Source organism: Culex pipiens, chromosome 3 (genome assembly GCF_016801865.2).
Source record: "Culex pipiens pallens isolate TS chromosome 3, TS_CPP_V2, whole genome shotgun sequence".
NCBI classification, from domain to species: domain Eukaryota; kingdom Metazoa; phylum Arthropoda; class Insecta; order Diptera; family Culicidae; genus Culex; species Culex pipiens.
The window spans coordinates 132,011,664-132,037,844 of record NC_068939.1 but is presented as its reverse complement, the minus strand read 5'-3'; the positions used below and the strand labels follow the sequence as shown (position 1 = coordinate 132,037,844).

At 41.6% G+C, this 26,181-nt stretch overlaps 3 protein-coding genes and 1 long non-coding RNA gene across 4 annotated transcripts; 3 read left to right on the top strand and 1 right to left on the bottom strand.

The window, feature by feature from the left end:
- The first annotated feature begins 377 nt into the window (after positions 1 to 377).
- On the top strand, positions 378 to 1,738 carry LOC120420870 (ribokinase-like). Its single transcript, XM_039583989.2, has 4 exons — positions 378 to 582; positions 649 to 1,194; positions 1,254 to 1,407; positions 1,469 to 1,738. Exons 1-4 carry the CDS (start codon positions 527 to 529, stop codon positions 1,673 to 1,675), a joined length of 963 nt encoding a protein of 320 aa, XP_039439923.1. The 5' UTR covers positions 378 to 526; the 3' UTR covers positions 1,676 to 1,738.
- A 2,245-nt stretch (positions 1,739 to 3,983) lies between these two features.
- On the bottom strand, positions 3,984 to 14,101 carry LOC120420869 (nucleolar protein dao-5-like). Its single transcript, XM_039583988.2, has 4 exons — positions 13,564 to 14,101; positions 8,908 to 9,488; positions 6,964 to 8,845; positions 3,984 to 6,894 (listed from the first exon to the last, which is right to left on the bottom strand). The coding sequence occupies exons 2-4, from the start codon at positions 9,443 to 9,445 to the stop codon at positions 6,432 to 6,434; spliced, it is 2,883 nt and encodes a 960-aa protein (XP_039439922.1). The 5' UTR covers positions 9,446 to 9,488; positions 13,564 to 14,101; the 3' UTR covers positions 3,984 to 6,431.
- Positions 14,102 to 14,653: 552 nt separating this feature from the next.
- LOC120420880 (26S proteasome non-ATPase regulatory subunit 8-like) lies at positions 14,654 to 26,154 on the top strand. The gene is made up of 4 exons (XM_039584003.2): positions 14,654 to 14,802; positions 25,170 to 25,341; positions 25,406 to 25,581; positions 25,641 to 26,154. The coding sequence occupies exons 1-4, from the start codon at positions 14,759 to 14,761 to the stop codon at positions 26,152 to 26,154; spliced, it is 906 nt and encodes a 301-aa protein (XP_039439937.1). The 5' UTR covers positions 14,654 to 14,758.
- LOC120420881 (uncharacterized) lies at positions 17,595 to 19,119 on the top strand. Its single transcript, XR_005605910.2, has 3 exons — positions 17,595 to 18,075; positions 18,135 to 18,359; positions 18,420 to 19,119. It is a non-coding gene; the product is annotated as an uncharacterized LOC120420881 (long non-coding RNA).
- Positions 26,155 to 26,181: the final 27 nt, after the last annotated feature.

The window sequence follows — 26,181 nt, the reverse complement described above, 5'->3', positions numbered from 1 at the left end:
CTCAACTGAAAAGTCCCCTTCATCAAATTATGCCGACAGCTTTCGACCCTGCTCTCGAGCACCGTGTAGCTATCCCCTTTTTTCTAATCATCATCATCACTGCGTCATCATAAAACGAAATAATAAATGAATCAATTTGGAAATATAAAAATCATGGAAGCATTACTATTTTATGCAGTATTATAAATAATAAAACTGTATGAAATAAAGCTAACTTGTATCTAAGCGTACCATTAAGATGACAAAAATTATTCAACATTCGTGAAATCATAAAAAAAACAAAGGCCAAAACATAAAACATCTTCGCCACCGTCGTCGTGCCCAGGTTGTTTATGCTCGTCATTCGTTTGTTTCCACCTTGGGTGGGATGCAAAACAAACAAACAAAACACACAGAATATCGTGCGTAGCGCTAGCCCCCTTTCTTATCACCTTATTAAAGGACGGTGCACTACCTTTCAAGTGCAACCTTATCAGTTTTAGTATCATTCGGAATTGCTAGGTCACAACTTTAAATTTGTGCAAAAATGTCGCAGAATCTGGATGTGGTCGTTTTTGGGTCGTGTATTGTCGATTTCATTAGGTAAATTAGATTGCTTTTTGCGGTGATTTTATTTTTTTGTTTGGGAATACATTGCACTTCTCGCAGCTATGTTCCGCGACTTCCGAGGGTGGGCGAAACGCTGCACGGGACGAAATTCGTCACCGGATTCGGTGGTAAGGGCGCCAATCAGTGTGTGGCGGCGGCCCGGCTAGGTTCACGGACGGCCATCATCGGTAAGCTGGGCAATGACCCGTGGGGTAGCAATTACCGAAAGGCGCTCGAGTCCGAGGGCGTAAACGTCGACCACGTGAAGATCGTGGAGGGCGAAAGTACGGGAATAGCTCAGATCAATGTGGCCGACAATGGGGACAACCAGATTGTGATCGTAGTAGGCGCCAACAATAGCCTACTGCCGGCGGATGTGGGTGCGAGTGCTGACCTGTTGACGCGGGCGAAGATCCTGGTTTGTCAACTGGAGACGCCTTTGGCGGGGACGTTGGAGGCGCTACGGACATTCACCGGAACTTCGATCATGAACGCGGCGCCCGCAGTGGAGAGCTTCCCGCACGACCTGTTACGCCTCTGTTCGATATTCTGCGTCAACGAGACGGAAGCGGCGCTTATTACCGGGATGTCCGTTGAGACAGTCATGTAAGGGCTTGAACCAATATGTGGAGCAATCGTAAATTATTTCGCCCTCCCTCTTTCAGTCAAGCCAAAGGCGCCCTGCTAAAGCTACGCGACATGGGCTGCAACACCGTTGTGATCACGCTGGGCGATAAAGGCGCCATCTTTGCGCCCAAAGATGACGCCAAAGTGGTGCACGTGAAGCCGTGCAAGGTGGACAAAGTCGTCGACACTACGGTAACTCAGCGGCAAATATTCGCTTGACATAATTTCGACCACGAATTCAATTCACTTTCAGGGTGCCGGTGACGCCTTTATAGGCGCCTTGGCGCACTTTATGGCGCGGAATCCGGAAGCCGAGCTAACGCAGTGTATTGCGGCCGCCAACAAAGTGGCGGCGCTGTCGGTGCAGAAACCCGGAACCCAGACCAGCTTTCCGCGGTTTTCGGAGACGGGACTTGGCCAGGACTTGTCATCGAACCCGTGCGAGTGGGAGTACATTTAAAAGGCGTTTTGCTTACTGTTTTTGCATTTTATTGATAACTGAATAAATTGTTTCGATACATTATATTTGTATTCACTACTCTCTTATTTGTGTACTACTTGAAGCTTATACAGTTGTGTTATTTTTCACGCAATAAAACAGAAACTAAAAATTAACAACTCTCCAATTTTTATATAAAATTTACCAATCATAAAGTTATAGTAAAGTATTGTTTGCAAAGTTTTAGAAAACTTTTGTACACTAAACTCTTTTCTTCCGTTATACCCCGTGAGACATTCCAACCACTCAACTTGTCCATTTTCAAATTTATTCTTATAAAATATTTCAACGCCAACACTCCTTCCAAATTTATTTCAAGATACCTGCAAAAAAAAAGAGAGAAAAAGGTTAGAAAAAATAAACAGGACAAGATACCATCGACCTTAAAGCCAACTCCCCTTTAAAAAGGATTCGGCCATTATGCCGACAACCGGTCAAAACCCTCCCCACCAAAAATCAGAAATTAAAATATAAACCATGGTTGCCCACTTTGCAGCAGGTTGCCTTGTCGCCATCTGTCAAAAAGCAACGAGGGGTGATTCGTGAACGGGAGGCCCTTTGGAAAAGTCGGCACAATATTTAAATTCGCGAGGCCCTTTGCAAAAATCGGCATAAGGAAATTTCGAGCGCGAGGCCCTCTGTGAAAATCAGTACAATGGGAATGTTGGCCCTTTGGAAAAAACATCGGAAAACTTCAAATGCGAAGGGACCAACAAAATTTTGCAAATAAATTTGCGCAAATTAATAAAAGAATGCCATTTTTGCACTTTTTGAAAATTTAGAAAAAGCATTGAAGAAAAAAATATTAAAAATGTCCAACCATTTGCAGGAATCGAGTCAAGACAACCTACCTTTCTTTTAAAAAAACCATTGCCATAACCTGAAACCCTTGTGGTGAATCATAAGTCCACACGCTTATTCAAACTAACTCAAATCAGATTATTCATACCATCAAGATTTGGTCAACACGCACACAACAAATCACTCATTTTCGTCAAAATTAAACTTAATCAGGAGGGAATTTTGAGGTCCAACGTCAGAGTTGGGTGAATTTCATACAGAATTTGACGATTGAAATACGCAACTTTTGGTAACCAAACATGTATAGGTCATCGCTTAATTTTTTTTATGGTTGTCGCAGTTTTAGTGAAATAAGTTGTTTTTTGCCGATTTCGTCATTTTCCCGTTCAAGCGCGCGGCGCGTTGGAAAACCCAGTTTTTATTTTCGAAAAATCGTATGTCGGAATATTAAAAACATAACTTCACCATTTTATTTTATTTCTTATGTAAAATTTTCCGAGGAATCTGATAAAAATATTTCAGACATAGTCTCTTTGGTCCCGAGAACTTCAAATGAGCATTTTAAGTTTTCATTTGACCTTTTTAAATATTATACTAGATATTTGAAACTTTTAACTATTTTTCCTTAAAAGCCTGTTTAACACCCTTTTGTTTGCGCTCTAGACAGTTAAAATCTGTTGAAATGGTGCGGAACCGATTTTTTTTTTAAATGTGGTTTTTGCAAAAATTGACGAAAATGGCCATTTTCAGACAACCCTAACACGTCGTATGTTGTGCGAAATTCTTAAAAAAATTAGTAAATTTCACTGTAGTTTAAGTGAAAATTACTCAAAATTATAGCCAAATTCACCCCGAAGCTGAGTACGGAGCTCGGAAGGAACGAGTTCAAGAAATGTTGGGCATTCTTTTCGTAAATCTAGAAATGTTCCAAAATTCTTTTAAAAAAAAATTGTTGTATTCAAAAATTTAAGAATTTAAAACACAAAAATAAAAAAAAACATTCAAAATTAAAAAAAAAAATATTCAGAAATTCTAAAATTTAAATAATTCAAAATGTAAAAAAAATATTGCAAATTAACAATTATTAAATTAAAAACCCAAAAGATGAAAAAATATTAATATTCCAAAATTCAGCAAAGAATTAAACAATAAATTTAGGGGGAATTCTCGTATGTTTGGCAAGTTAAGCACTCGCTCCTAACTCCATTGAATAATCAGATTTTCACTATTTAAACAACTTATTTTGCATAACTCTTGATAGAAACTTGCTTGCTCACTTCTTATTGAGCTATTTATCACTCGATTTCAGTTGATGAGCTGTAGGGGCAGGGGGGCAGAATGGACCAGGGGGGCAGAATGGGCCACCCTTGGTTTTGGGCTTTAGAATGGATTTAGACCAATTGTAAGGAAAGGGTCTTATAAAGGACGTCAAATAACTTCACCATACCGAAAACGACGTTTGAATTCATTGTATTTTTCGAATTATGAGCAAAAATGTAAATTTATTGACAAAACTACGCAAATGTTGTTTATTTCGAGGTTTTTAAATAAGCTTTCTGAAAAGTTGGATTGTTTGAAAAAGTTTGCTCAATGCTTATAACGTTACTAGATGTTACTACCAAGGTATACAAACAACAACGGAACCTTAAAATCATTTAGAGACTTGGTGGTGGAAGTGTTAAATTAAAATCCACTTGGGGGCAGAATGGACCACCCTTATCCTGCCTTATAAAAACAATCAAAAGTTATGAAATTTGGATTAAATGGATTATTTCACTCCAGGTAGCTTCACAAATCTCGTTTAATGCAAAATTAGTTGATTTTTTAGTTGTTTTGATGATTATTTGTAAAAATAGTGTCCTTTTTCAACATATTAACACTATTTTCAAAAATTTTGTTTTGATAAGTGACTATTTTTATTAAAGTGGTCTAACTTCATGGAAACTATGTTAGAAAGGTACCTTAAGTCATTTCTTATCTCCCTTCAACGTTGTATTAGACAAAATGGCTTGTTTTCTAAGGTGGCCCATTCTGCCCCACAGGGTGGCCCATTCTGCCCCGCACCCTGGAAAAAAAGTCGAAAAAACTTTTTTTTTAAAGTGGCTCAAAAACAGTTTTAAGCTAAAAAATTTCATCAACCAAGTATATAACATTGAAGGGAACATCCCAAAGCATAAGCCTACTACACTGAATTCATAAGTTTTCATGTTTTTCTATGGTTTTTGGCGCATTTTACTTAGGCGGGCCATTCTGCCCCCCCTCCCCCTAATTGAATGTCATAGTGCTGTTATGGCAACATTAGAGGCACGCTGGAATAATGCTTTCTAGTCAGAAATTTACCAACACATTCAAAGTATGTTTACACGACAGCTGGACGTTTGTTTGCATCAGATTTCCTATCTCTTTCTAGCAAAAGTTTTTTTGTCAGGCGATTTCAAGCTGGTTTTTTTTTGACTGACCGCTCGATATGTCGGCCAACATACTTCGCAGGGCTGTAACAACTCGAACTCGATCTTTGTTTGCATCAGGACACTGTGACGAGAAGTTCGTCATTTTTGGGATAGATTATATTTTTTCACTGGGCGTAGAAAGCCTTATTAGATGCTGTTCCTTTAAAAAATAGCTCAAAACTTCAAAAATCTAAAATCAATTAATTTCACTTAAAACAATTACTTAAAAACTGTTACATACGGTCGAAAAAATATTCCAGGACTTGGCTAACTCTACAAAAACTTGTTCGATTCATTTGAATCTCAAAATTTACCCAATTTTGAGCTCTGGCTACTCAAAACTACTAACCGTACACTTTTTCAGATTTTAGCCTGATTTTGAAGTAAACTGCGAAAGCGTGTATTCAACAAACGTCAAATCGAGTGGTCAAGATATTCTTAGCGAGTTGGAGACATTTCAGAGTTTAAAATTAGCGAAAATTAAGATTTTTAGAATGTTATTCGATGAAAAGGATTATTGAAGATACTTTCACTGCACAAGAAGAAGGAAGATCTGTGTGTACGCATTGTAAACAAAAGTAGAAGAGTAAAAGAAACGAAGCAACGTGTCGAGATGCTAGCCAAACAAGGATGGTCAGACCGACGTTTTAATATTGTACGTTGAGGAAATTCCTTGAAGTTGCTTCTAATCAACTTTTTTATTCGAATAAGGGTTTTCAGTGTTTCTAACCACGTGGTTCGGATAGAGTGGGTGAAATTGGGGAAAAAACAGATTTCGGAGCACGTAAGGAAGGAAGCTCGTGCGTACGCATTGTAAACAAACGACGAAACCCAGTGCGTCTAAAGCAGATGTTGGCCAGACCCACATTGCAGCGTTTCCCGCAGACACGTTTCGTTGAGGTTGCTTTTCTAAAGCATGGAAAAGACACAACATTACAAAAAAAGTTCTCTCTGTATTTTGCCACTATTTTGTATTGCAAATGCACTACTTACACCTAGGTTCACCTTAATTCGTTATAGAAAAGATGTGAGAGACGTTCTTAACATAATCTGTACGCGACATGCTAATAAATAACGAGTACTGATCTGGTGGGGGCGTTCAATTCCCCCAACGGAGTGCGTGCTCTCAAAAGAGCAGTTATATTTTGTTTCAAAATACAATCTGTTAAAATCAAGGCTGAACGCATGTCTCACTTTGAAAATAAAAAGGTCTTACCCACAATACAAAAGTCAACGATATTTACCTCTCTTCTGCAATTGGGAGCGCCTGCAGCGGGTTTTTGCTTTTTCTTAAATTGCAAGCAAACTGAAACCCGTCCGCGAAAATAGTCACGATAAATCATCTCTCGGTTTATCCTTGTACGGCTATAATTTGTGTGTATGTGTGTGTAAATGTGTGTTTGTGTTTGTTTCGTTCGTCGTCATCCGCCTTGATAAAAGCTATGTACACTGAAGAGGTCGTCGGTCTAGGCCGCCGACAGTTCGACGCAGGTGTTTTTCAGATTCACATAGTCCACCACCGAGAGGAGCGTCTCGATGTCGGCGGCGTCGTCGAGCTTGGTGGGCGCCCCCACCAGCTGGCAGTTCTTGCCGTCGACGTTGATGAAGAAGGTGTCGTTCTTGAAGATGACGGCGCGGTCGTACTGCAGGTTGAACTTGCCGGGCACGGCCGTCCGCCGCCGGAACATGATGTTGCACGGTTCGTAGTTGCGCTTTTCCTCCTCGCTGATGGCACGGTCCTCGACGTCCCCGTTGAACACCTCGTCGCCGTCGGCGGGGGCCGTTTTCCGCTTCGTGAGGATTATTTTGTGGGACCACTCGCCGGAGGGCAGCTGGATCTTGTCCGCCTCGTTGCCGAGGCCGATCATGGACATGGCGAACGAGGGCTTCTCCGGTTTGTTTTCGCTGTTGGGGATGTTGATGACGTACCTGGTTGGTTGGAGGGGGGAAAGACATGTCGTTAATATCTGGGACGATACTTAACCGAGTGAAGCTTACCAGGTCTCGTAGCAGGTGATCTTCTTCATTTTGGGACTACCCGTTGTCGATCCCGCCGTCAACGAAGAAACGGACCGCTGCACCGCTCCTCCAATCGGCTTGTTCAGCGCGTTGCCGGCGTTCCGCAGGCCACCGGCGGCCGTAGCAGGTCGCGTAATGGTCTTGACCGGGGGACCCCGTTTGATCGGCTGCGGCGTCGTCGTCGTTGGTGGTGGTGGCGGCGAATCCGGCGAGGCCACCAGCTTAACGTTGTTGTCCGGGTCGGTCAGGTCGATCGAGTAGTGCTTGTTGCCGCTGTTGGAGACCAGCTTGGCGAAGGGCCGGCTGTCGCCCATCTTCATGGTGGAGTTGAGGATGCGGGGTGGGTTTTTGTGGGGCGAGGCCGACCCGGACCGGTTCAGCGAGCTCGAGGAGCCGAAGCGGCCGTTGTTGTTGGATTTGTACAGGTTGTTGTTGTTGTTGCCGGGTCGCTTGTTGGTGTTCTCGTCGGACCTTCGCTGGCGCGCTCCGGCGGCCGGTTGCATCACCTTCTGGACCTTGTTCGCGGTGACGATGTTCGTTTGCAGCATGTCCTCAAAGTCGATCTCGTCATCTTCTTCGGTGGGGGTGGCGGCGGCGGCCGTAGATTGACGACCTTTGGGGGAGGCTTTGTTGGCTGGTCGGCCACGCTTCGAGGGTCGATTCGTCCGGAGGTGGTCCACGTTGACGGCCTGTTTGCGCTCGAGAATCGACGCCACCAGTTCGGTGTTGGTCTTTGGCTTGGATGGTTCGCCATCGTCGGAATCGCTGCTGCTGCTGCTGCTGCTTTCGTACGCATCTTTCCGGACGTCCGGCGTGCTGGCCGCTCGCTTCTTCATGATGTCGCCAATGTCCACGATCCGAATGGTGGCACTCTTGGCCTTGGCACGATCCGCCGACGTCGGTGCCTTCCCGGTCGAAAGAATCGGATCAACGAGATTCAGCTCGGATTTGCTCTTCGAAGGAAGTGCCGCGGCCGAAGGCTTCGGAGTGGACGCCGCCATCGGCTTGGACAGTACCTTGGCGGCCGGCGTCTGCACCGACTTGCCCGGCAATCCCTGCTTGGACTTGTCCAACGCTGGCATGCTGATCGATTTCGTCAGGGAAGACTTCACCGAGTCCGGCTCCTTTCTACCGCGCGCCGAAGCTGGCGACTCTTTAGCCGGGGCGACCTTCCCGGCGGAACTGTTCTGCGGCGTTGACGCCGCCGAACCCTTGTCCGACGGCAAGCTGGACCGCGTCGTCCGACGCGCCGGTTCCTCATCCTCAACCTCCTCAACGCCACTACTCTCGCTATCATCGGAATCGACCGTAATCGATAGCTTTGCGTTCTTCACCGGACGACCCGGCTGCGGCTTCGCTTCTACTTCCGCCTTGCGCTTCAACCCAGCCGCAACAGGCGGCGTTGCCTTACCCGGAACCTTCTTCGGCAGCGGCGAAATCTGCTTCGCCACCAGCGGACTCTTGCGGGCCGTTTTCCGTCCCAACACCGGATTCGTCTCGCGGCTTATTCCCACAATCTGAACGTCATCGTCGTCATCATCATCGTCCTCCTCCCCCTCCTCTTCCTCGACCTTCTTGGCGCGCTTGTCCAGAATCGACTTCTCCACCAGCTGCTTCTTCACCGCGACCGGATTGATGACCTTCTTCAGGGCGTCCGCGTCTTCCTTCTTGCTAGCCTGCGCCTGCGGCGGTGGCTCCGCCTTCTTGCGCACAACGCGAGCCTCCGACTTGGCCCGCTCGCGGGCAACCGCCGCCGGCGGAACCTTCTCCGGCTCGCGTTGCTTCACCACGACCTTCTGCTTGACGACCTCCCGCGGTTTTTCCACCTTTTCCGCCTCACGAGTTTTCGGGGTTGGTTTTTCTGTAAAAACAAATTCATCGTTAAAGCTGAGTCCCTTCCACGCCCCAACCCCCGATCCTCACCCTTCTCCACCGTTTCGTCCAGGTTCAGCTTCCGCTTGGGGTCCTGCTTCAGCGGGGTCAGCAGCACGCGCGCCTTGCCCACGCTCAGCGTCGTCAGGTCCATCTTCTTCATCACCTCCTTGCGCAGATTCTTGACCGGTTCCGTCTTGACCGCCGCCTTGCCCGACTTGGGCGGCCTGCCGCGCGGTCTCGACCCCGGCGATAGCGACGTCTTCTTCGCCGCCGCAGCGGCCGCCACACTCTTCCTCCCGGCGGCCGTCGACTTTACCGGCACGACCTCCTCATCGTCATCATCGTCCTCCTCCTCTTCCTCGTCGCGGGCATTCTTCCGGTACTCGTCCTCGCTGAGATCGCTGTCGTCCGGGCTGCTCGAGCGGGACGAAGTCTTCGAGGGGGGCATCGATACGATGCTGTCGTTCAGATACTTGCGGTTCGGTTTGATGGTGCGCCGGGAGCGACCGGCCGTTAGGCTGAGGGCTGCCGGTTCCGGAGCGGCGGCAGGTGGAGTGGCCACCTCCTTCTTCTTCAAGCGCGGCATTGTTGAAGTTCGAGCAGTAGTTGCACTGGATGCAAATTAAATTCTGGAAGGAGGATTGAAAAACTTCGTAAGCGGTACCTAAAACGGAGTTTCTGAAAAATTTAAATGAATTTAATGTCTCTTTCTCATTTTTCTGTAATTTATTTATTCATCTTTCGCTCAGCTTTACCGATCATACGTTCCAACGATCTATTTGGTGTTTCAGCTGCGAATGGGTACAGTCATTGGCCACCAACGGCGCCCGCCATATCAGTTTGAAGATCTCGATTTTAAGAGGCAGGAATGTTAATAAGTACCAGAAACCATAACAGTTGTTAGTAGGATAGAGTTAATACTCTACCAAATGGCCAAGATTCACCATAGAAGATGGTCATGTGACCCAAAATCAAAGTGTTTGTTGAAAGGTTTTATTTATTATGCTCAAGGCAGGCAATCTTACAAACTTTCCCGCAGTTCTCTAGGATTTCGGTCATTCGATTTTTTTTTGTATTTTTTAATCCGACTGAAACATTTTTGGTGCCTTCGGTATGCCCAAAGTAGCCATTTTGCATCATTAGTTTGTCCATATAATTTTCCATACAAATTTGGCAGCTGTCCATACAAAAATGATGTATGAAAATTCAAAAATCTGTATCTTTTGAAGGAATTTTTTGATCGATTTCGTGTCTTCGACAAAGTTGTAGGTATGAATACGGACTACACAGAAAAAAAAAATATTTTCCGATCTTTTCGAAAAAAATATTTTCAATTTTTTTAAACCAAGACTAACATTTTAAAAGGGCGTAATATTGAATGTTTGGCCCTTTTGAAATGTTAGTCTTGATTTGAAATCTTTTTAAATATTGTTTTCGAAAAGATCGGAAAATTTCACAAATGTTTCATATTTTTTACATTGAAAATCGGACCATTAGTTGCTGAGATATCGACATTGAAAAATGGTGGGTTGTTTGGGTGAGACTTAGAAAACATCAATTTTCCTGTTTTTAAACCTTTGCATTGCAATATCGCAGCAACTAAAGGTCGTATCAACAAAGTCCTAAGAAGCAAAATATAGAGAATTTTCTCTGCTTTTCAAAAATATTTTTTTCTAAAAGTGGGCAAACATGTGCACTAATTTAAAAAATGAAAAACTGCGACTATTTTCAAAAAAGTCACCTAAATATGGATTTAACTTGAAAACGGTGCACTTTATCAAATTTTTACTAAAGTACTTTTTGATTGCAAATTTGATTTTACATCGAAAAATGAAGTTGAAAATTTTTTGCGACCAATATTTCGATTTTTTTTTTAATTAGTATTGATTAAAAAAAATAAAAAAATCACCAAATTTTTTTTACCGTGTGTAATTTTTTTCCAGTGTGGTCCGTATTCATACCTACAACTTTGCCGAAGACACTAAATCGATCAAAAAATTCCTTCAAAAGATACAGATTTTTGAATTTTCATACATCATTTTTGTATGGACAGCTGCCAAATTTGTATGAAAAATTATATGGACAAACTAATGATGCAAAATGGCTTCTTTGGGCATACCGAAGGCTGGTTTCAGTCGGATTAAAAAATACAAAAATTAAAATTGAAGAAAAAAGACCGATTTCGTAGAGAATTGCTCAAAACGAGAGAGAATTGAGAGAAAAATGTCCATTTCCGGGTCTCTTTTCGCTCAATTCTCTCCCATTTTTTGTCGAATTCCTTCATTTTCTTGACATTCGCGTCCCATTTCCTGCTCTCTTATTCCTGTCTGTGACTTTATACATGCATTTCAGTTCATCGCTCATAAATTTGAGTTCATTGTAAGTGCTCATTTGAAAACTTACCAATAAATAATAACTTCTAGGTTAGACCGAGGCCAATATTTACTTCCTCGTCCGACGGAGACAAATTTCTCTCCATTTTATCGCTCTCTCTCTATTTTATCTCTCTCTCTCTATTTTATCTCTCTCTCTATTTTATCGCTCTCTCTCTATTTTATCTCTCTCTCTCTATTTTATCTCTCTCTATTTTATCTCGCTCTCTATTTTATCTCTCTCTATATTTTATCTCTCTCTATTTTTTCTCTCTATATTTTTTCTCTCTCTATATTTTTTTCTCTCTATGTTTTTTTTTTCTCTCTATGTTTTTTTTTCTGTCTCTTTTTTTTTCTCTCTATTTTCTCTCTTTTTATTCTGTTTTTTATTATTTTTCTCTTTATGTATCATTTCTCTCTTTTCACTTTTTATCTTTTTCCCTCTCTTTTTTTTCCCTATCTCTGTAAATCCTTTTCTGTCTCTTTCTATATTTTTAGATTACTTTTTCAAAACCACCTAATCCACATAGGACCTTTTGAAAAAGTAAGCGAGATTTCTTTCTCCCCCGCTCTATTTTTCTAGATCTTCTTTCTCTGTTTTCCTTTCTCTGTCTTTCATTTAATTTAAATGTTTATTCCATTTTCATGATACTGTTCAGACTAGATTATACTAAGATTTGACTATCCGAAGTCAGGTCTGGAAGATTGTGGTTTTTGTAAGAAAACCCTTCTTGTTATATATTTTTAGAAAGGTTTTTGAAAGTCCTTTCCAATGAGCTTAAAACAGCGAAGATCTGACAACCCCATCAAATGTTATTAGCACTTAAATGTTGTTTAAACACACATTTGAATCCGGATCTCAGATATTTCGATGGAAACGATGTTCGTATCAATCATGTGACCTATCGTTGGATGCGTAATCAAAGATCTATCAAACGAGTCCAAAAGATTGAAGATCTGACAACCCTATCGAGTTATGAGTATATAAAGTTTAATTTGGAAAACAACGTACGAGCTGTCAAGTAGGACCGTAAGTAGGATCGTTTTTATTTTCATTTAATCTTCCCATTCTTTTTCTGGAGATGTCGACGGTAACATTTCAAAAGGCATCATGTACATTTTGACACTTTCTGGGTTATTACATATTCTAAAAGTACTCCTAATAAGCTACCTCTCCACCAAAAATGAGCAAAAGTTACTTCAGTAAAGTCTGTTTAATCATGATTTTAAATAAAGTAACATAAACAAAATCTCTGCCATCAGCAGTCCCTGTTTATATAGCCCTGTCAACCTGTCAAACAAAAGACTACATAAATCTCGTGACGAAAAAAAAGCATCATGAACAAAGCGCCATGTACATTCGGCGAAGAAAAACGAATCATAACAAAGCGTCTCCCTCAATGACAGCAGGTTGATATAGACGTTGGTGATTTCAAAAGAAGTTATGTTTGTTTTTCTCAAATAAAATTACGGAAATAATGTTTTATTGAATTTTGATAATCAAGTATCAATAAAAGCAAGGTTTTTCATCGTTTGTTATCATTAGAACATCTTATTTAGCTTTTATATTAAAATGGGAATTGAAAATGGATGCTCAACATTAAAATGCGTTTTTCTCAAAACGCATGGTTTGTACATAATGCTTTTTGAAATGTTGGCGTCGAAATATGATTATAAACGCGGGAAATGAATTTTAACTGGTTTTCAGTTGATTAAGCTTTAATTTTCATCAACATTTTGAAGTTTTTGAAAAAAAAATTTTTTTGCCCCCTGATTATTCAGGCCAACATTGAAGGGGGGGGGGGGGGGGGGGGGGCGAAATAAACATTGAAAAATATTTGCAACGGCCTAACTGGATCAAATAGGGACATTCAGAGGAAGAGGAGGGGAGCGCTGGTTCGAAAAAAACAATCGCGAATTTCAATCGCGTTTGTATCAGTTGAAACTGTTCAAACATGGGACATTTATGCGGATGGCTGAATGCGTTTGTTTCAAAATCTGCAATCGAACAGGAATGAGAAACGGATGCGAAATGCAATTGGAATCTGTATGCTGTTTCCCGTAGGAATGGATCAATCTAAACGGATCGAATCGGATTCTGAAACCAAGCCGGAAACTCTATCAATCTTAAGTTTCAGACAAAAGCTTCTGAGGAATAAACTCTCAAAGTAGGTAACCTACTTTCTTACCCTTCCGACCTACCACCGTAATCAAGAATCCGTGGGAATGTTGCTCTCAAAGCAGACGGGATAAAGAAAGAAAAAAATATGCTTTGCTGACGCCACACCGTGGCGACCTTTCATCAATTTGAACTCCGAAAAACTGTACTCACCCACTAAATTTGACGGCGTCCCTTGATTTTCGATTCCCTCCTGGAAAAAAGCGCCTATTTTTCAGCCACTTTATGACAACTGTTTATGTTTTTCTCCACGTTCCGTCAAAATCCCGACTGACTTTTGCTAACACACGCACAGCCCTCCTTTGCGACAGTTCGCTCTTTATTATTTTTATTGTTTATGTTTGTCTTTTTACTCGCTCCCACCAGAAAACGATTCGCCGCGACAGCTCAATCGAAAGTTCCCGCGCTCTCGCAGCAGGCTCCGCCACCGTCGCCGCCGCTACCCAAGCCTACTTCGATTTTGGCGGCCCCCGGGAAGCAACTTTTTCCGTCGCCAAATTCAACCCCTTCCGGCTCCAGATTCCACCCAACTCCGTTCGCTTCCGATGGCGCCCCACTTTCGGCGTCGATTCCGGGCGATCAATCACGGCGCAAATTGCATCAACTTCACTATTTTTGCGAAAAACTTGCCGAACGTACGCGTCCCCAACCAGTCCAAACTTGTCACTTCTTGCTCGATTTCGTCGGCAACACACGCACACACCGAAGCGTTCGGCAGTGTCAAAGTGCGGCACGCGAAAAGGTGGGCAACTTTTTAAACCACCGAATCGTATCCGTACACGAAACGCTCACCAACACACTCGCATTATTGTGACGTCACACCACACAACTTGATACAAGTGCTGACGTCAGGCAGCACCAATACCAATGGAACCAACGTGGCCTGCCAACCTACCGTGATGGCGCTCGAACGTTGTCGATTTAAAATGGGCAAGATGGCCGCCCGCAGCAAAGCAATTATTAGAAAAATTACGATCATAACCTAATTTTTGGTTTTTGCTGATAAGCGTGTAAAAGTCAGATTTGCAGACGTTTTTTTTCCGGAAAAGTTTCGGCAAAAAAATTGTTCTGAAAATCTGCACAATCTTTGCAGAAGAGCAAATTCATCTTGGAATTCATACTAGAAAAATGGTTTCCCATGCAGATACGACATTTTACAATATGACGCAAGATCTGGTTGAAGCGCGGTTTGTGTACGGTACCGCTTGGAATAAACAAACTGGCTGGAGAAGTTAGAGATCAAAGCCGGCTATGAAAAGAGTGTTGAGAAAGTTTAGTGCGTGACAGCTTTGATTTTTTTGAATTTTCAGTCGAGTTTATTTCTGAAAAATATTCGATTTTGGTAATTATGGAAGTGAAAGCACTTAAATTGTTGCGTGTAAATTTTAACAGGTACGTTGAATGGTATAGGTTTTGCTTGTTTGAACAAGTACAGAGCGGATTCGCTAATTCGAATGGAACTGTATTCGAATGAGGGAATCCAAATTCGCCAATTGGAACGACTGACAGCTGTCAAATTTGGATACCACACGCAGAAAAAAGCATTATCAATTCGATAAAATTCTTGCCATCAGTTCGATAAATAAAATTATCGGTTGGCAACCAATAATTTATTTTATCAAATTCAAAAAGTTTTATTGTCAATTTGATGAAAGATATTTATTGCAGATTGCAACGATTTTTAGACAATCGAGCAAGTTGTGGAAAGCTCTTCACAAATGTGCACACCTCAAACTACTGATGTGTTAATAATTGAAGTGTGAATATTTTCTGGCAGTGCGTCGAATTTGGTGCAAAATTTGCAATATCATTTTGACAAAACATATTATCATTTTGATAAACGTGATTTGAGAAACGTCAAAAGTAAAATGTATCAAATCGATAAAATAATAATTTAATATGCTTATCATTTTTATAAATTAATTTTACCAGAACCATAATTTGTTTTATCAAAATGAAAATTAAAATTATCACCGAGGGGCGGTGATAATTTTGTCGTATTTTTCTCATTTCAAATTGGGTCCTAAAATGAAGCTTGAATTGCTGATATTATTTTTTACAGCGATAAAGCCTAGGATAAAGCTTATTTTTCTGAGTACAACCACAAAGAGTTTAAAATGGATTTTTAAATTAATTTTGAAAAATTAACCTCGCGGTCCTTCTTGACAGAAAAGGTCCTACTTGACAGCTCGTTCCAAGGGGACCATAGTTAATCCATCGAAAAAATGTTGTCTTGTCAAAAAAAAAAATGCTTTAAAATTTAAAAAAAAGTGATCAGAAATGGTTTTTAATCGTGTTTTTTACTGTTGCACATAAAAATTTACATAGGGCTTTAGTACCCAATTAACATTCAAATTCACTTTAACAACTGCATTTATTCTCGTAAATCTTACGTGGTGATTATTGCATTCGATCGTAATATTTCGATAGTAATTTCTCGACTCACGATCGAGATTTCTCGATCGTAATATTACGATCGTAATTTGTCGATGGTAGGTCGTAATTTGTCGATAGTAGATTGAGATCATTCGATCGTAATTTCTCGATCTACCATTGACAAATTACGACTAACGATCGAGAAAATCTCGATACGTGTTTTAAAAAATCAAAGTATTCAAAAATTTCAAAAATTTCAAAAATTTCAAAAATTTCAAAAATTTCAAAAATTTCAAAAATTTCAAAAATTTCAAAAATTTCAAAAATTTCAAAAATTTTAAAAAATTTCAAAAATTTCGAAAATTTAAATTTTTTTAAAAATTTCAATTTATTTTTTTTAAATTTTTTGAAATTTTTGGAATTTTTTGAATTTTTTGAATTTTTTGAATTTTTTGAAATTTTTGAAATTTTCGAAATTTTTGAAATTTTTGAAATTTTTGAAATTTTTGAAATTTTTGAAATTTTTGAAATTTTTGAAATTTTTGAAATTTTTAAAATTTTTAAAATTTTTAAAATTTTTGAAATTTTTGAAATTTTTAAAATTTTTGAAATTTTTGAAATTTTTGAAATTTTTGAAATTTTTGAAATTTTTGAAATTTTTGAAATTTTTGAAATTTTTGAAATTTTTGAAATTTTTGAAATTTTTGAAATTTTTGAAATTTTTGAAATTTTTGAAATTAGATTTTTCTTAATTTTTCTATTTTTTCATATAAAAAAATTGAACTTAGATTTTTTTTTAAAATATTTTGTTAAAATAAAAAAATATTCAGAAAAACGGTATTACAAATTACCTGGGTGCTGAATAGTGGTTCGCAAAACGGCCTCAATTTTGAACTGTCAAAGTGGAACCAATTTACTGTTCGCCAAGAGTAGAGAGTATTGTTATCGATCATTAAAAAGTGTTTTTTTTTTGTGCTAGAATGAAAAATGTGTGGCTTTTAAGGACCTGGAGTTGAAGTCAAGAAATCTTAAGAAAGTTAAAGGCGAGATCGTCATTTTTTTTAGAATTATGAATGAAAGTTGTTTATGCGGTTGTATCAATCCAGAAGCTGACTTTATTGTTTGATTCCGTTTGAAAACCTGGTTTAGTGAAAATCTTCTCTGTTTGCTGCATCAGCTTCGCTAGAATAAGCAATGTTTTTTTTTTGCTGGACCAGGAAGAGCTGCAGGATTCCAAAATCAGCCAGGGAATTCCTGCCACAGTTCTTCGTCACCTGTAAAAAAAAAAACAGAAAACTCTCTTCTAACCGATCGAAACGCGACCATTTTCCAGCAAAAAATGTCAAAAACTAAAAAACTAAAACAGCTCATTTACCAGTAGAAAAAGGTCATGCTTGTGCTTGAACAGGCTCATAATTTGTAGATGTAAACAAAGTGGGATCATTCGAAAATCACGTTACGCATTCTCTCTATTCATCACCCAGCAAATTACGATCGTAATTTCTCGATCCACGATCGAGATTTCTCAACAGTCAAATTACGATCGTAATTTCTCGATGGTAAGTCGTAATTTGTCGATGGTAGATCGAGATTTGTCGATGGTAAGTCGTAATCTTACTATCGAGAAATCTCGATCGTGAGTCGAGAAATTACGATCGTAATATTACGATCGAATGCAATAATCACCACGTTAGTTTTTTTTTTCTTATTGAAATTAACGAATCCAGTTCAACAGCAGCCTCGGCCATATCCACGCTCTTGTAGTCTTGGCCAGGTGACTTCTTTGTTGTCCTACACTGAAACTAAAATCATGATTGCTTCTATATGCAAACTGCATATAACAAAATCTAAAATAAACGTAATAAAACCTACAAGGTATCTTATTGAATCCCATGTGACTAATATATAATTTTGATAAATATTCTTCATAGATTTTATATGCGTACTGCTCATAACCGAGCTTGACTTCATTTTGATAATACTTATTGTTCTCGCATATACACTTCGTGAGCCGCACATATAAGTTTTATATGCGAGATACTATAAAATTTTGCAGAATGCTTTTTCTCATGAGATTTATATGCAAGGTTCACAACATTTATGAATGTGCGCTCGAATGTGTGCATAATCGTTTGCGCGTGAATGTCTGTGTGTCAACCACATCAACGAGCAGCAGCAGTCGCATGCGGTCAGTCCTCGGGTTAGTCATTTTGGAAGCGGTTCATTTTTTCCGAAGAAAAAACGCCCCACAAACGATTGAGCGGAAGTTTAACCCGTGCAAATTAAAAAGTAAGTAAATTGTGCTGGAAAAAAGTGCAAATGAAATCAATGGTGGTGTATTTTTGCAGAAATTTTATAGTGAAATTGGCTGTGGATTCCGCGCTCCGCGATGGCAGCTGGTTCCGGAACGAAGGGGGTCCAGAGCCGAACGATTTCCCGCAGGCGATCTGATGATCTGGCACGTGTCCTGTCCCGTGTACCTTGAGTGCAGCTGCGTAATCGTGCGTGCGTAGGTTGTGATCGGCTCAAACCGGTACACAGTGCTGTAGGTGGCCGGCAAGTTGCATCCGGAGGTGTTTTAGATGAGTGTGGAGAAATTGAGAATTTTGCTAAACTTTCTTCTTTCTTCACAGGTCTAGAATCCAGAAGCGAAGAGCAACGAAGATGGCCAGAAGGATGTTCAGGGCATGGTGCCGGCTGCAATTGACCCGGATATGGGAATGCTCAGCAAGGACAGCCGACATCGTTCGCACACCGAAACATCTCGATCGAGGTTGGATTCTTCCCGGAAGCCCTATCGCCGGAAGTCACCTTATGGCCAGCCATTTACACGAAGGAATCTTCGTCACGATCATCAATAAAAGACCGCAAGAGTAGTTCCGGGGGGTTCCCGCGGCTGACTGCGGCTATGACGTCAAGGACCGCACAGGATAAGGACAAGGCAAGGACAAGGTCTTTTCACAGCCACGAGCAGCTCCGCTACATGAACAAAAGATGTGATTCAGCAAATAAATACTACAATAAATGTAAAGAAGTGTTTAAAAAACATTTAATTTAATTATTATCCGAAAAAAAGCATCAACACATTTCAACATGACGAGTAGTTTATAATAATGAATTGCATAGCTATCAAAAATCATGCGTGCTAAACATACATGCTATATGCGGCTGCATATTGACGAATCATTTAGTTTGTAAGCGTTGCATATACCGTTCAGGTGCCGTGCACATATATTTTATATGCGTGAGCATATTGCAAATTCATATCCATTTATATGCAATGCTCATACAGTTCATGTACAGAGTCATTCTGCAAAAATCTATATGTGAAACTAATAGCATCAATCATGATATTTATTTCAGTGTAGACTGCGTCTCCGGTTTACTTCTTATCCGTTTAAAGGCTAGTATGCAGATCGGAAGGAAAGGGGTCAAGAAACAGCTTTACGAACAGCAGAACAAAGGAGAGGGAGCGATTTCTTGGGGCTTTTCTTCAACCTCTCTGACTTGCTTGCGCTGCTGCTGCTGCCCATTTGATTTTTTTCTTGACCGGTTCCTTCCGAAGTGCGTATACCGCTTAAGGCTGATCCTTTACCTTGTTGTTTGTCGTGTTTGTTTCGCTTCGGCGCTTCGGGTGGCCAAGTGAAACTGGAGAAGTATGTGTCTGGAAGGAAATGAATTTGATTTTTTTTTTGCAGGGTGTTGAATCGTCTAAAATATCTTCTCGTCATCGTTTCGCAGCTGGTCCAGGGCTTCGATGGTTCTACACGATCTTTCGGGATGTAGAAGACGGGAAGTTTTTGAATCTTCCACTGATTTGTACTGTAAGACAATAAAAAAAGGTGCATCGTTCGAGGTATCCGAATCCAAAAATTACCCCCACCCCTTGTAATCCTGTAAGAGACAGATTGCATTCCAGCTAAGTTCGCATTCACTAAATAATTCTGGAGGAGAATGTTTCCAGCAAAATCTGATTCACTAGAGGTGCTGCTTTCTCGAAACTTTTAACGTCGCTTCAACGACTTCATCATTTCTTTTCCGGCGTTATTATTTAAAAAAAACTGAAGTTTTTAAAAATATCTAAATTTTACCGGAAACGTTCTCGTTTTTGTGGGCAGCAACAAAACAATAACAATAAACAACATCAAAGCTGTAATTTTATTAAATAATTTGTTTTATCATGCTTCTTAATTCGAATAGGTTTGAACCTCCCTTTAAAACGATCTTACAAACGATGCACAAAGTACACTAGCGCGGCTGCCGAAAGGTTAAAGGCTAGTATGCTGATCGGAAGGAAAGGGGTCAAGAAACAGCTTCACGGACAGCAGAACAAAGAAGAGGGCGCGATTTCTTGGGACTTTTCTTCACCCTCTCTGACTCGCTTGCGCTGCCGCTGCTGCCCATTTGATTTTTTTCTTGACCGATTCCTTCCGAAGTGCTGTCATACCCAGTAGCGTGACCAGGCTCTTTTTTTTATTACGGTGTTTGTGTATGACTCCTCGGACAAATCTAGAACACATTTCTGTCGAAGGGGGGGCATGCTCTCCCCCCCTCCCTGGTACCGCCACTGGTCATACCATAACACACTTTCGAGATTCGAACAGAAATTTGCAATAGAGACCAGAAAAGTCCTGTAGTTAACGACCTAGTGGATGGTTTGTTATTGAAAATATGGTCCCCTTGAAAATTGCAATTGGGTCCTAAAATGAAGCTTAGATTGCTGATATTATTGTTTACAGCGATAAAGCTTATTTTTCTGAATACAATGACCCTTTGTATGACCACAATGAGTTTAAAATGGATTTTTAAATCAATTTTGAAAAATTATCCTCAAGGTCTTTCTTGTCAGAAAAGCTCCTACTTGACAGCTCGTTCCAAGGGGACCATAGTTAATCCATCGAAAAAATGTTGTCTTGTCAATTTTTTTTTGCATTAAAATAAAAAAAAAGTTATCAGAAATGGTTTTTAATCGTGTTTTTTACCGTTGTACATAAAAATTGACATAAGGCTTTAGAACCCAATTAAAGATTTCCTTTGAAGAACTTGTTCAATTGATTATTATAAAATATTTATTTATAATGGTGACATTTATTTGGATCAAATAGGTCACTTTTAGACTTTTTCAAGTTTACAGATCGGAAAAAGACATAAAACTTGAGATAAACAATTTTTTTCATAACTTCATTGATATTTTTGAATTTTTTTAATTATATGTCTTTGACTTTTTTAATAAGGCTTTCTAGTCAGAAATTTACCAACACATTCAAAGTATGTTTACATTACAGCTGGACGTTTGTTTGCATCAGGTTTCCTATCTCTTTCTAGCAAAAGTTTTTTGTCAGGCGACTTCTAGCTGGTTTTTTTGACTGGCCGCCCGATATGTCAGCAAACATACTTCGCAGGGCAGTGACAGCTCGAGCTCGATCAATGTTTGCATCAGGACACTGTGACGAGAAGTTCGTCATTTTTGGGTTAAATTATATTTTTTTCACCGGGCCTAGAAAGCCTTATATTAGGTTCATAAATATTTGAATTTTCTTGGGTCTATAATATTTTTGAATTGTTGAATTTTTGAATTCGAATTTATCAATTTTTTTGGATATCTGGTTTTTTCAAAGGTTTTTTCTATGTTTTGAATATTTATATTTTTAAGTTTCTAAATCTCTGAATTTTGAAATTGAATGCTGGAATCGTAAAAAAATGGTAAAAATAAAAATCTCGTGATTCAATTATCCGACGATTCAATAATCCGTACCAAAGTAAAATTTTAGCGAGCAATTCTAGAGTAAATTTTCAAAAGGTCCTGTCGTGAGTAAAACGCGCACGTCTGTAGCTTTTGACGTAACTTTATTGAGTGACTCCTTCTATCGTCTGATCTCCTTACTCCCCCCCAGGCAGTGTTGCCAAGCAACCACAACATATCTCTCTTATTTCAAATAAAGTTGTGAAAGTCACTGAAGTAGATAATCTTCGAAACGTTTTGGCAGAACTATTTCCCGACGTTGCCGAGAGTAGCCCGCAACTGCTTGCTGATCCTGTTGTCCAGAGATGACCGGTGGAGAGTCGATGGACTCCGGTCCCCGCTGATCCACTTCCGCTGCTGGGGGTTGCTGCAACTCCTTCAGATGCGCCACGTTCCTTTTGTACTGCTGTCCGGTCGCTGTTTCAACGGTAGCAGTACTCCCGTAACGGTGGACCACTTTCCCCGGAGTAGGCAGAAATCCTGGTGACAGCTTGTTCTGTGGCTGCATGTTTTTCATCAGCACCGTGTCGCCCACGCCGATGGACGATTCCTTTGCGCCGACTCGCTTGTCTCGGTTCTCCTTGGTGTTGTGTTTGATCGTCAAGTCTCGATCCCGCATTTCTTCGTCAAAGATCGCTGGGGCAACACCTGTAACACTGTGTGGTGTGAGCGAGTACATGTACAGGTATTGCTGCATGGCTTCTTCCAGGTCGGATCCTTCAAGCTGGCTGATCTTCATGACCTTGAGAAACGATCGGTTCTGTCGTTCCACCTCACCATTTGCGCTCGGCCAGTAGGGAGTTGTGTGCATGAGCTTTATGCCGTAATCGACGCAGTAGTCCTTGAGTTCTTGGCTGGAGAAGTTTTTAGCGTTGTCAGCTTGCAGCACATGCGGTAGACCCATCTGCGTGAAAATTTTCTTCAAACGGCGTATAACCTCAGCAGATGTAGTGTTCGTCATCAGTTCAGCTACCACAAACCGGCTGTAAAGATCCACCAGAACGAAGACGTACTTCCCGTTGGGCAGCGGCCCCAGAAAATCCATGCTGAGATGAACCCACGGAGCGGTAGGCAGCTGCCGTATTCGCAGCGGTTCCGGCTTGCTCTGCTGTCCCACGATCTGGCAATTTGTGCAACTTCGACAAAACTTCTCGACAGCGGTATCGACTCCTGGCCACCACACAGCGGTACGGATTCTGCGCTTCATTTTTTCCTTTCCGGGGTGACCGACGTGGGTGAGTTGCAGTACAGTTTGACGAAGCACTTCCGGAATAACAAGTTTGTTCTTCCTCAGCAAAACGTCTTGGGAAAAACAGAGCTCTGCTTTGAACGGTGCGTACGGCTTGATGTTTTCCCAGCAATCGTCGTTTAGTGCCAATTTCACCCTCTGGATCTCTTCGTCGTTCTGGCTGCAACTACATAGATCTCGCGATGCACTGTTTTCTTCCTGGTAGCAATGTCGGCTTTGATCACTGTTTGCACTTTTAGTTTTCCATCACCGTACGCTCTCAGCGTCTTGTTCGATGGTTCTTCTTGGCTGACCGCACACCCTTGTTTCTTCAGCTGCTTCCAGGTGTCGTTGCTCACAACATTCACGTGAGCGCCCGAGTCGACGACCCAATCCAGCTTGATTCCGCCCACAAAGCAGGTCACTTTTTCAGGCACTGACCCGGCAGCGTACACGTGTTGTACATCATCCTCCGACGAGCTGTCTGATTCTCGCTCTGATTCAGGTACTTTCACCTGTCGCACTTCACTCTTTTGGTCAGCTTTTCTTCCTTTTTTCGTTTTGCACATCGACTTGAAGTGTCCCACTAGCTTGCACTTGTCGCACTTTTGAGCTTTAGCTGGGCACTTCTTGTCGCTTGCGTAGTGGCCACTGTTGCCGCAACGATAACAAACGTCCCCGGGTTTCGGTTTACGCACAAAATTCACTGAATTTTCCCCTTCCGGTTTCTTCATTTCATCGCGGTTTCTTTTCACTGTTTCCAAGACGCGCCCTTCCTCGGAGATCTCTGGAACTGTCATCAGCTTCTTCTTGAGAATTGCTTCCCTCAACGCATCCGAGTTGCCGTTGTCGAAGACCTGCTCCGTTATCCGCATCTCCAATGCCTCGCCGTACTCGCAAAGCCGCCCTTGGTCGCGGAGACGGTGAATGAATTTCTCCAGAGTTTCGTTTTCCTGCTGTTTCATCCTCCGGAACATCACTCTCTCGTAGGGTACGCTCGACAATGGGGCAAAGTGAGCGTCGAGTAGCCGTATCGCCTCCTTGTAGACGTCGCTGCCGACCGGAGCTGCAGCATCATGGCCTTCTATGTTGTAAAATATATCTTGGACGTCCGGCCCGGCGTAATGCAGCAAATACGACTTCTTGCGGGCCCCTAAAGCGATGCAGTTCACTTCCAAGAACAACTCCAGCGATCGCTTCCACCTTGCCCACCGACTCGCGATTGAGGTTGGGTCAGTCACGTCGAACGGCGGCAGGACCGGTTTGGCCTCCATTTTGTTTTTTTAACTGCTGCACAGGGTTGGGGCGTAGCACCTTCAAGGTTAGGTTTCGCGTGTGTTCGTAACGTTCGTTCTTCGGTTTATTTTTCGCAATTTGATTTCACGCCGCGCTACTTTAACTCGAATTTAATCTACGAACGCCTTTTTTTCAAGAACTTGACGAATTTAATCTAGAAAAGTCCCGCTCGCGTCGCCAAAATGTCGTGAGTAAAACGCGCACGTCTGTAGCTTTTGACGTAACTTTATTGAGTGACTCCTTCTATCGTCTGATCTCCTTACTCCCCCCCAGGCAGTGTTGCCAAGCAACCACAACAGGTCCTATGCGACAAAAGTAAACAAACTGAGTTATTTATTGCATTACATTCTGCAAGCTGGAAACTACATTCACCGCTGATCCAATTTCTTCAAAGCCTTTTATTTTTAAAGTTATTGATAAAATACAAAACAAACTAAAAGCATTCTTAATAAATTCTACACCAAATTATTCAGATAACCAAGCACGGACTGTATTCACATTTTTTTATTTTTTTATTTTGGAGTTTGAATTTTTAACTATCTAGAGTTTTATTTGAAAAGGTCATTTACATATAAGTAATCCCATTGCTTATACGACCTTTTAAAAAGAAACTTTAGATTTTTTTTGTTCTACAGAATTTGTGTGTACGTTTCATTTTTCATAAAAAAAAATAACCGTTCATGTCCCTTTTTAGCTGTATACCGTTTGAGATAACAAAATTTTGTGACCCATTTTTTAACCGTTTATTTTCGTTTTTTAACCATGGAGTTTTGCATTCCTTCAGAGCTCCGCTCTAGCTTTCAAATATGAAAATTGACAAATTGGGTTTTTGTAAATCGATATTTTCAGAAATAAACAAAAATGTTAGGTCCCGATCAAACATTTCGCTACTTTCCGCACAGCGGTTCCTTAGAATTTCTTTGAAGCGGCACACACACAAGTAAACATCACAACCGCTGCAAAGAAATCCCACATTATGACATCCCTGTCAAACTTGCGGCTCCAAGCATGACACTTCAATTTTGTGCAGAGTCGCGTTCATTGTGTTTATTTGAGAGTGGAAGCAAATAAAAATCAGCAAAAAATCTAGAACTATTAATTTCCTCTCCCTCAAAGAGTAATTCGAAGACTACAAATAACCCCCTGGAAACCAACGTCGCCACCGGAAGTCCCCGTCAAGCAACCCAAAATGGACAACGTCGTCGCCCTGTACAAGCAGCTCAAGACGGAGTGGATCAAGAGCCCGATTAACCTCAAGCTGTGCGGTTCCCTGCTGGACAAGCTGAAGGTTCGTTTGCTGGAACTCCTTCCCCTTGAATGGTCCTTTAACGAATTTGTTTGATATTTCGCAGATTGCCCTCACCGAGCTGTCCTACTTGCCCACGAGCAACAGTCCGGCCTCGCAGCAGGAGCTTGTGATTGCCCGGGACGTGCTGGAGATTGGTGTCGAGTACAGCGTGGCCACCAAGAATATCCCGGCCTTTGAGCGGTACATTTCGCAGCTCAAGTGCTACTACTACGATTACAAGTGAGATTTGGACTCCGGGTTTAATATCTGCCAAATTTATTAACGATGCTTCTCTTCAGGAACGAAATCGGCGAATCCAAGAACAAGTACCAGCTGCTCGGGCTGAACCTGCTCTTCCTGCTGTCCCAGAACCGCGTGGCCGAGTTCCACACCGAGCTGGAGCTGCTTCCGGCGGACATCATCCAGGAGAACGAGTACATCCGGCATCCGCTGGCCCTGGAGCAGTACCTGATGGAGGGCCGCTACAACAAGATCTTCGCGGCCAAGGGCAACGCCCCGGCGGAATCGTACAACTTCTTCACCGACATCCTGCTGCAGACGGTGCGCGACGAGATCGGCGCCTGTCTGGAGAGCTCGTACGAGCGCGTTTCCGTGCAGGAAGCGGCCAAGCGGCTCAACCTCAAGTCCAAGGACGAGGTCAAACAGTTTGCCGAAAAGAAGGGCTGGAAGCTGAACGCGGACGGCTTCTACCACTTTATCAGCGAGCTGGCCAAGCCCAAGGAACCGATCCCGTCGCGGGAACTGGCCGAGCAGGCCATCTTTTACGCGCGCGAGCTCGAGATGATCGTTTAGAGCGGAGGGAATTTTCTTTTCTTTGTC